At 44.6% G+C, this 10,787-nt stretch overlaps 1 protein-coding gene across 1 annotated transcript; it reads right to left on the bottom strand.

Annotated features, from left to right (window-relative positions):
* Window positions 1-9,848, bottom strand: LOC112086480. The gene is made up of 7 exons (XM_024155432.1): window positions 8,867-9,848; window positions 8,475-8,788; window positions 7,852-8,420; window positions 5,078-7,713; window positions 3,460-4,856; window positions 2,837-3,405; window positions 1-2,698 (listed from the first exon to the last, which is right to left on the bottom strand). The coding sequence occupies exons 1-7, from the start codon at window positions 9,846-9,848 to the stop codon at window positions 1-3; spliced, it is 9,165 nt and encodes a 3,054-aa protein (XP_024011200.1).
* Window positions 9,849-10,787: the final 939 nt, after the last annotated feature.

Raw genomic sequence — 10,787 nt, 5'->3', positions numbered from 1 at the left:
TCAGTCAATGATTGACAAAACGCCAAAGCTGTTGCTCGTCGGGATTGCCTCCTCCGTACTACTGCAGCTCATCGTCGTCTTTCTCATCTCTGCAGAGACTCTGGTTTTGTCGTGAAGCTGGAGAGATGACCGTTGGGAGTTGTTGGGCTTATTGGTGGGCTTAGTATTGTTTGGGCCCAACTCCTTTGCCGGTTTTGATTCGACGTCGCATTGTGATACTTCTGAGTGAGCTGGAGGTTTTGTTGTATTGATAGCCCCTCTCAAACTTGGTGTTGGTGGGTAGTCTACACCAAGTTTGTACCTCAAAGAACAGAACGCTTCACAGGGCAAGGACTTGGTAAAGACATCAGCCAATTGCTGCGGAGAAGGGATGTGATTAACGATGAGAGACCCCAAAGCAACTCTTTCACGAACGTAATGGTGGTCTAACTCAAAGTGCTTTGTTCTGCCATGGAAAGTGGGATTCGCAGTGAGTCGAACTGCAGAGAGATTATCACAGAAAAGTTCGGGAGTGGCAGGGATGGATACGCCTATCTCTTTGAGAAGGGAACTAAGCCAAGTGACTTCAGACGCAGCCTCGGACATTGTTCTGTACTCGGATTCCGTTGAGCTCTTAGAGACTGTAGGCTGTTTCTTTGAGGACCACGAGATGATATTATTGCCTAAGAAGGTACAAAAACCACCAGTAGAGCGTCTGGTCTCTTTGCAGCCCGCCCAATCACTATCGCTGTACACACGCATTACACAGTCTGTTCCCTTGTTGAAGTTAATGCCCATTGTTACTGTCCCTTTTATGTAACGTAAGATCCGTTTGAGAAGCATGAAGTCAGATATAGTGGGGGAGTGCATCTTTTGACACACATAGTTGACTGCAAATTGAATATCCGGTCTTGTCAGCGTTAGATACTGAAGCTTGCCTGCTAAACTCCGAAAGTATGTGGGATTGGAGAAGAGTTCATTTTGATGAGGAACTCGATCAAGCTGAATCGGAAGTGGAGTTGGCATAGGTGAACAATCAGTCATCCCTGCAATAGCCAGTAAATCCTCTGCATATTTTTGTTGAGAGAGGAAGAGCCCCTCTGAATGAAAACGTGCTTGAATCCCAAGAAAATAGTGCAGCTGCCCCATATCTTTCATGCGAAAGTGCTTATTCAACTCGGATAGAAGGGACTGCAGAATACAGGAGCCACTGCCTGTGATGACCATGTCATCAACATAAAGAAGGAGAAGAATAATGTCTTTTTGCTTCGAGTAGATGAAGAGCGAGGGGTCCTTGTTGCTACAGACAAATCCGAAGTCCAGAAGAAATGAGCTGAATTTATCAAACCATGCCCGAGGGGACTGTTTGAGACCGTATAGGGACTTATTCAGTCGACAAACGTAGTCAGGATGTGCTTTGTCTTCAAAACCAGTTGGTTGAGTCATGTAAACCGTTTCAGAGAGATCCCCATGTAAAAAGGCATTCTTAACATCCATTTGTTTCACATCCCAATCCATAATGGTTGCAAGATGTAGAACTGATCGAACTGTAGCCGTTCTGACAACAGGACTATACGTTTCCAAGAAGTCTACTCCCTCTTGCTGATTATATCCTTTTGCAACCAACCTAGCTTTGAGTTTATCTAATGATCCATCCGCATGAAGTTTTGTTCTAAAAACCCATTTGCTACCTAGTATGTTCATGCCAGGAGCTCGGGGAACTAAACTCCATGTGTTCGTTTCAGAGCAGTTGGACATTTCCTCAGACATTGCATTGTGCCATCCTGGATGCTTCAACGCCGAGGCAACTGAACGAGGCTCTGGATATGCAGCCTTATGTGTAAGTAAAGCGTAACGAGGATTGGGTTTAAAAATACCTTCCTTGGCCCTTGTAATCATCTTGTGACCGGGAAGGGAGGGAGTGGTTTGTCGTGCGGTAGAGTTATGACTCAAGGCGCTAGAACTGTCAGTGGACAAAGGAGATGATGCAACAGAGAGTGAAGCTGGAGTTACCGGTGTAGATGAACAGCGAGATACTGAGGAATCTGTCCCAGAAGGTGAAAGCAAAGAACTGTTGCCTATAGGAACAGGATCTGTGCCTGCCGTACACCCAGAATTCCTGCTTTCACTTCTAGTAGACTGATCAGCTCTGATTGTCTGATAAGAAGGCTTGAGCACTGACACCGGACGTTGCAGAGGTGGAAAGTCAGAGTTTACAAAGATTGATGTTGAGTCTGTGGACTCTGCAGAGGGGAAGTAAGCTGACGATGTTGATCCGGTCGAAGGAATCTGTTCTGAAGAACTTACAGTAGCTGGAAGAAAGCTTTTCTGCCATGCCTGAAGAAGAGGTGTTGATACTTCTGAGTGAGCATCCAGGTATAAGGTAGCAAAGGGATACACATGTTCATCAAAGATGACATGGCGACTTATGAAAACTCTTCCAGTGGTGGGAAGGTAGCACCGATACCCCTTATACTTGTCGTTGTAGCCAAGGAAGATGCACCTCAAAGACCTTGGATCAAACTTGTTCTTTGAGTAGTCTCGGAGTGTTGGATAACATGCACAACCGAAGACTCTGAGAGATGTGTAGTCAGGTTTCTTCCCAAATAGTTTTTCAAAGGGACTTATAGACGATTCAAGAGCAGATGTAGGAAGAAGATTGCTTAAGAAGTTTGCAGTGAAAAACGATTCAACCCAAAACTTCAGAGGCATCTTGCTTTCAAACATCATTGATAATCCCAACTCAGTAAGGTGACGGTGTTTACGTTCAGCTAATCCATTTTGCTGGGGTGTATAGGGGCAAGAAATGTGTTGTTGTATACCAGAATGTTGTAGGTGAGTTAAGAATTTCTTGCTTGTGAATTCCCCACCACCGTCACACTGAAATGTACCGATCTTACAGTTAAACTGATTTTCCACCATGTGTTGAAATACACAGAATGTAGCATAAAAGTCTGATTTATATTTCAGTGGGTAAAACCAACAGAATCTAGACCAATGATCTATGAAAACGACATAAAATCTGAACCCCTGACCCGAAACAACAGGTGCTGGACCCCAGAGGTCAGAGTGTACACGTTCAAGAGGCCTAGATGCAGAAAAAGAAGACTGATAAAAGGGTAATCTACTGCTCTTTCCAAGCTGACATGACTCGCACATCCGATTGATACTGGTGCTTATTTTGATGGCTTGATTAGAAGAAAGAAGATGCAGAACTTGCTTATTTGGGTGGCCAAGTCTCCTATGCCAAACATCATTACTGACGCAATGTTGCCTAGAGGAGAAGTAAGCTTGAGCCGGTTGGTTCTTCAAACGATAGAGTCCATTAGTGCTGCTTCCCGATAGGAGCACTCTCTTTGTGGTCTTGTCCTTAACAGTTACCCCATGACAATCAAATTCAAACGAACAGGGATAATCCGCAGTAATCTTAGATACAGATAAGAGAGGCTTTGCTATATTCGGACAAACCAGAACATCAACTAGAGGGAGCGTACCTGAAGTCGAAGCTAATGTAGTTGATCCGGTGTGAGTGATGGGGAGGAACTCTCCATTTCCTACCATTACTGAGTCGGAGCCGGCATAGGACTGAGACTGCTGCAGGTGTTGTGGAGAACTTGTGACATGAGCTGAAGCACCAGTATCAGGGTACCATTCAAGGCCAGAAGACTCTGTGACATCTGTTATTCGCATTGCAGCCATAGCTGAGGGACCGTCTTCATACTGATAAGCATTATCAAATCGGTGCCAGCATTTCAACGCAGGATGGCCCAACTTTCCACAGATCTGACAAGACACTTTGATCGTACCATCAGAGGAGGAGTTTGAGCTGGAGATCTGCTGAGGAAATCCTCTTCCTCGTGTTGAGAATGAGCCCCTTCCTCTGTTGGAATTGAACCGACCACCAGAGTTATTTCTTCTCCTGTTGTTGTTGTTGTTGAAGGAAAGCGCTCCTGTCTTCTGAGTGGAAAAGGCAAGGTGAGGAACAACAGTGGAGCTGGAGGCGTAAGACTGAAGCTTGTCTTCAAAGTTTGAAACTTTTACCACAATATCTTCAAAGCTTGGATAAGGGTAGGTATCCATAGCGTTTTCAATGACTGCAGTAATAGCCTGATATTCTTGGCCCAACCCATGGATGAAACCATAGATCTTTTCATTATCATCAACAGCACAACCGATGGAATATAGCTGATCACAGATAGTTTTGACTTCATTAATGTAATCAGGCATAGATTTACCATCTTTAAAGACGGTTTGAAGCCTGCGTTGAAGGTCAAATCTACGGGAGGCTGAGATGCGATTGTATTTCCTTGCTAAGGCCAGCCAAACCTCAGCGGCGGTGTGAAGACCGTAGACCGAGCGCAGAGCCTCTTCAGACATAGAACCAAAGAGCCAAGCAAGAACTGTCTGGTCGTTTTGAAGCCAAACCAACAGTTCAGGATTAGGTGCTTCTGTGATGTTGTCTCCAATCCGAAGAACGAGTGAGGCCGGAGGACGGGGAGAACTACCATTAACATGACCAACAAGCTTCTGGCTAGATAGCCAGTGTTCGAACTGAGTCTTCCACAGGAGATAGTTGGAGGCGTTCAAACGAAGAGTCACACAATAAGAGAGATTTAGTGGTGACGAGACAACGCTGAGAGCAGGCGCTGGTGATGATGAATAGAACGTCGGAGGACGAGTAAGTGGTGGAGCTGACGCTGGCGTCGCAGGTGGAACTGGATCTCCATTCGCCTGAGTTCGAATCGTGCTCTGTGGAGGTCGAGGAGTAGTCTCCGGAGGCGCAACATTTGTTGGTGGCGCAACGTTTGACGTGCCCGGTGCAGAGGTTGGTGTGGAAAAAGCTGAGCTCGCCATGGGTCCATAAACGACCGGAGGCTCTGATACCATAAAAGCAAAACAGGAAATGTAATGAAGATAAAGTTTTGTTCTTCTTTTTATTCAACTTGAGAGAACGATTACAGAGGAGTTGTGTATTTATACACGAAGCTACAGGATGCTCTCCTCAACCCAAATGCCAAGTGTCGCTTAACTAGAGGTCAGTCAATGATTGACAAAACGCCAAAGCTGTTGCTCGTCGGGATTGCCTCCTCCGTACTACTGCAGCTCATCGTCGTCTTTCTCATCTCTGCAGAGACTCTGGTTTTGTCGTGAAGCTGGAGAGATGACCGTTGGGAGTTGTTGGGCTTATTGGTGGGCTTAGTATTGTTTGGGCCCAACTCCTTTGCCGGTTTTGATTCGACGTCGCATTGTGATACTTCTGAGTGAGCTGGAGGTTTTGTTGTATTGATAGCCCCTCTCAAACTTGGTGTTGGTGGGTAGTCTACACCAAGTTTGTACCTCAAAGAACAGAACGCTTCACAGGGCAAGGACTTGGTAAAGACTTCAGCCAATTGCTGCGGAGAAGGGATGTGATTAACGATGAGAGACCCCAAAGCAACTCTTTCACGAACGTAATGGTGGTCTAACTCAAAGTGCTTTGTTCTGCCATGGAAAGTGGGATTCGCAGTGAGTCGAACTGCAGAGAGATTATCACAGAAAAGTTCGGGAGTGGCAGGGATGGATACGCCTATCTCTTTGAGAAGGGAACTAAGCCAAGTGACTTCAGACGCAGCCTCAGACATTGTTCTGTACTCGGCTTCCGTTGAGCTCTTAGAGACTGTAGGCTGTTTCTTTGAGGACCACGAGATGATATTATTGCCTAAGAAGGTACAAAAACCACCAGTAGAGCGTCTGGTCTCTTTGCAGCCCGCCCAATCACTATCGCTGTACACACGCATTACACAGTCTGTTCCCTTGTTGAAGTTAATGCCCATTGTTACTGTCCCTTTTATGTAACGTAAGATCCGTTTGAGAAGCATGAAGTCAGATATAGTGGGGGAGTGCATCTTTTGACACACATAGTTGACTGCAAATTGAATATCCGGTCTTGTCAGCGTTAGATACTGAAGCTTGCCTGCTAAACTCCGGAAGTATGTGGGATTGGAGAAGAGTTCATTTTGATGAGGAACTCGATCAAGCTGAATCGGAAGTGGAGTTGGCATAGGTGAACAATCAGTCATCCCTGCAATAGCCAGTAAATCCTCTGCATATTTTTGTTGAGAGAGGAAGAGCCCCTCTGAATGAAAACGTGCTTGAATCCCAAGAAAATAGTGCAGCTGCCCCATATCTTTCATGCGAAAGTGCTTATTCAACTCGGATAGAAGGGACTGCAGAATACAGGAGCCACTGCCTGTGATGACCATGTCATCAACATAAAGAAGGAGAAGAATAATGTCTTTTTGCTTCGAGTAGATGAAGAGCGAGGGGTCCTTGTTGCTACAGACAAATCCGAAGTCCAGAAGAAATGAGCTGAATTTATCAAACCATGCCCGAGGGGACTGTTTGAGACCGTATAGGGACTTATTCAGTCGACAAACGTAGTCAGGATGTGCTTTGTCTTCAAAACCAGTTGGTTGAGTCATGTAAACCGTTTCAGAGAGATCCCCATGTAAAAAGGCATTCTTAACATCCATTTGTTTCACATCCCAATCCATAATGGTTGCAAGATGTAGAACTGATCGAACTGTAGCCGTTCTGACAACAGGACTATACGTTTCCAAGAAGTCTACTCCCTCTTGCTGATTATATCCTTTTGCAACCAACCTAGCTTTGAGTTTATCTAATGATCCATCCGCATGAAGTTTTGTTCTAAAAACCCATTTGCTACCTAGTATGTTCATGCCAGGAGCTCGGGGAACTAAACTCCATGTGTTCGTTTCAGAGCAGTTGGACATTTCCTCAGACATTGCATTGTGCCATCCTGGATGCTTCAACGCCGAGGCAACTGAACGAGGCTCTGGATATGCAGCCTTATGTGTAAGTAAAGCGTAACGAGGATTGGGTTTAAAAATACCTTCCTTGGCCCTTGTAATCATCTTGTGACCGGGAAGGGAGGGAGTGGTTTGTCGTGCGGTAGAGTTATGACTCAAGGCGCTAGAACTGTCAGTGGACAAAGGAGATGATGCAACAGAGAGTGAAGCTGGAGTTACCGGTGTAGATGAACAGCGAGATACTGAGGAATCTGTCCCAGAAGGTGAAAGCAAAGAACTGTTGCCTATAGGAACAGGATCTGTGCCTGCCGTACACCCAGAATTCCTGCTTTCACTTCTAGTAGACTGATCAGCTCTGATTGTCTGATAAGAAGGCTTGAGCACTGACACCGGACGTTGCAGAGGTGGAAAGTCAGAGTTTACAAAGATTGATGTTGAGTCTGTGGACTCTGCAGAGGGGAAGTAAGCTGACGATGTTGATCCGGTCGAAGGAATCTGTTCTGAAGAACTTACAGTAGCTGGAAGAAAGCTTTTCTGCCATGCCTGAAGAAGAGGTGTTGATACTTCTGAGTGAGCATCCAGGTATAAGGTAGCAAAGGGATACACATGTTCATCAAAGATGACATGGCGACTTATGAAAACTCTTCCAGTGGTGGGAAGGTAGCACCGATACCCCTTATACTTGTCGTTGTAGCCAAGGAAGATGCACCTCAAAGACCTTGGATCAAACTTGTTCTTTGAGTAGTCTCGGAGTGTTGGATAACATGCACAACCGAAGACTCTGAGAGATGTGTAGTCAGGTTTCTTCCCAAATAGTTTTTCAAAGGGACTTACAGACGATTCAAGAGCAGATGTAGGAAGAAGATTGCTTAAGAAGTTTGCAGTGAAAAACGATTCAACCCAAAACTTCAGAGGCATCTTGCTTTCAAACATCATTGATAATCCCAACTCAGTAAGGTGACGGTGTTTACGTTCAGCTAATCCATTTTGCTGGGGTGTATAGGGGCAAGAAATGTGTTGTTGTATACCAGAATGTTGTAGGTGAGTTAAGAATTTCTTGCTTGTGAATTCCCCACCACCGTCACACTGAAATGTACCGATCTTACAGTTAAACTGATTTTCCACCATGTGTTGAAATACACAGAATGTAGCATAAAAGTCTGATTTATATTTCAGTGGGTAAAACCAACAGAATCTAGACCAATGATCTATGAAAACGACATAAAATCTGAACCCCTGACCCGAAACAACAGGTGCTGGACCCCAGAGGTCAGAGTGTACACGTTCAAGAGGCCTAGATGCAGAAAAAGAAGACTGATAAAAGGGTAATCTACTGCTCTTTCCAAGCTGACATGACTCGCACATCCGATTGATACTGGTGCTTATTTTGATGGCTTGATTAGAAGAAAGAAGATGCAGAACTTGCTTATTTGGGTGGCCAAGTCTCTTATGCCAAACATCATTACTGACGCAATGTTGCCTAGAGGAGAAGTAAGCTTGAGCCGGTTGGTTCTTCAAACGATAGAGTCCATTAGCGCTGCTTCCCGATAGGAGCACTCTCTTTGTGGTCTTGTCCTTAACAGTTACCCCATGACAATCAAATTCAAACGAACAGGGATAATCCGCAGTAATCTTAGATACAGATAAGAGAGGCTTTGCTATATTCGGACAAACCAGAACATCAACTAGAGGGAGCGTACCTGAAGTCGAAGCTAATGTAGTTGATCCGGTGTGAGTGATGGGGAGGAACTCTCCATTTCCTACCATTACTGAGTCGGAGCCGGCATAGGACTGAGACTGCTGCAGGTGTTGTGGAGAACTTGTGACATAAGCTGAAGCACCAGTATCAGGGTACCATTCAAGGCCAGAAGACTCTGTGACATCTGTTATTCGCATTGCAGCCATAGCTGAGGGACCGTCTTCATACTGATAAGCATTATCAAATCGGTGCCAGCATTTCAACGCAGGATGGCCCAACTTTCCACAGATCTGACAAGACACTTTGATCGTACCATCAGAGGAGGAGTTTGAGCTGGAGATCTGCTGAGGAAATCCTCTTCCTCGTGTTGAGAATGAGCCCCTTCCTCTGTTGGAATTGAACCGACCACCAGAGTTATTTCTTCCCCTGTTGTTGTTGTTGTTGAAGGAAAGCGCTCCTGTCTTCTGAGTGGAAAAGGCAAGGTGAGGAACAACAGTGGAGCTGGAGGCGTAAGACTGAAGCTTGTCTTCAAAGTTTGAAACTTTTACCACAATATCTTCAAAGCTTGGATAAGGGTAGGTATCCATAGCGTTTTCAATGACTGCAGTAATAGCCTGATATTCTTGGCCCAACCCATGGATGAAACCATAGATCTTTTCATTATCATCAACAGCACAACCGATGGAATATAGCTGATCACAGATAGTTTTGACTTCATTAATGTAATCAGGCATAGATTTACCATCTTTAAAGACGGTTTGAAGCCTGCGTTGAAGGTCAAATCTACGGGAGGCTGAGATGCGATTGTATTTCCTTGCTAAGGCCAGCCAAACCTCAGCGGCGGTGTGAAGACCGTAGACCGAGCGCAGAGCCTCTTCAGACATAGAACCAAAGAGCCAAGCAAGAACTGTCTGGTCGTTTTGAAGCCAAACCAACAGTTCAGGATTAGGTGCTTCTGTGATGTTGTCTCCAATCCGAAGAACGAGTGAGGCCGGAGGACGGGGAGAACTACCATTAACATGACCAACAAGCTTCTGGCTAGATAGCCAGTGTTCGAACTGAGTCTTCCACAGGAGATAGTTGGAGGCGTTCAAACGAAGAGTCACACAATGAGAGAGATTTAGTGGTGACGAGACAACGCTGAGAGCAGGCGCTGGTGATGATGAATAGAACGTCGGAGGACGAGTAAGTGGTGGAGCTGACGCTGGCGTCGCAGGTGGAACTGGATCTCCATTCGCCTGAGTTCGAATCGTGCTCTGTGGAGGTCGAGGAGTAGTCTCCGGAGGCGCAACATTTGTTGGTGGCGCAACGTTTGACGTGCCCGGTGCAGAGGTTGGTGTGGAAAAAGCTGAGCTCGCCATGGGTCCATAAACGACCGGAGGCTCTGATACCATAAAAGCAAAACAGGAAATGTAATGAAGATAAAGTTTTGTTCTTCTTTTTATTCAACTTGAGAGAACGATTACAGAGGAGTTGTGTATTTATACACGAAGCTACAGGATGCTCTCCTCAACCCAAATGCCAAGTGTCGCTTAACTAGAGGTCAGTCAATGATTGACAAAACGCCAAAGCTGTTGCTCGTCGGGATTGCCTCCTCCGTACTACTGCAGCTCATCGTCGTCTTTCTCATCTCTGCAGAGACTCTGGTTTTGTCGTGAAGCTGGAGAGATGACCGTTGGGAGTTGTTGGGCTTATTGGTGGGCTTAGTATTGTTTGGGCCCAACTCCTTTGCCGGTTTTGATTCGACGTCGCATTGTGATACTTCTGAGTGAGCTGGAGGTTTTGTTGTATTGATAAACTTCAGGTCGACTAATTTTAAGATTCAAAAGATTAGAAACAAGAAAAATATATTGATCATGCCTATTGTTGTACCAGTTTTTTTTGTCATTTTTTACATTTTACTAAAGTGTATAAATCACTAGATTGTAGGTAAGGTTTAGCTGCATCTTTTTAATTAAAAAAATAGTTTAATTAAAAAGTATTTCTTATAAAATTCTAAAAACATAAGAGACTTCTAATCCTAAAAGATGACTTAAATCGAAGTTTCAAAATGACAAAAGAAAAATCTGTATATAATGAATTTGGCTAGGAAAAAAATATAGCCAAAATATCAAAATATCATAGATGTCTAAGGTGAAAAAAATTCTGCGGAAATGGATGTGCTTGTTAATCTCTATCATGGTTCAATTATGTATGTTGGAAGTTTTAGCCATTAGTTTCATTGAGTTATTAAAGAAAAATCTAGCGTTAATGGTATTCATATATTATATTCTAATCTTTTATATCTCGAAATCAAGGGT

The sequence above is a fragment of the Eutrema salsugineum genome, unplaced genomic scaffold (genome assembly GCF_000478725.1).
Source record: "Eutrema salsugineum unplaced genomic scaffold, Eutsalg1_0 scaffold_2, whole genome shotgun sequence".
Taxonomy (NCBI): Eukaryota; Viridiplantae; Streptophyta; class Magnoliopsida; order Brassicales; family Brassicaceae; genus Eutrema; species Eutrema salsugineum.
The sequence above is the reverse complement of the archived record's forward strand: the minus strand, read 5'-3'. Positions and strand labels throughout refer to the sequence as shown.

Coding starts and splice junctions, on each gene's coding strand:
- LOC112086480 (XM_024155432.1), bottom strand. CDS start 9,848: ATGGCGAGCTCAGCTTTTTCCACACCAACCTCTGCACCGGGCACGTCA. Junction 7,714..7,851: donor GACGGTGGTGGGGAATTCAC/AAGCAAGAAATT, acceptor AATGATGTTTGA/AAGCAAGATGCCTCTGAAGT. Junction 4,857..5,077: donor AAAGACGACGATGAGCTGCA/GTAGTACGGAGG, acceptor TTATGGTATCAG/AGCCTCCGGTCGTTTATGGA.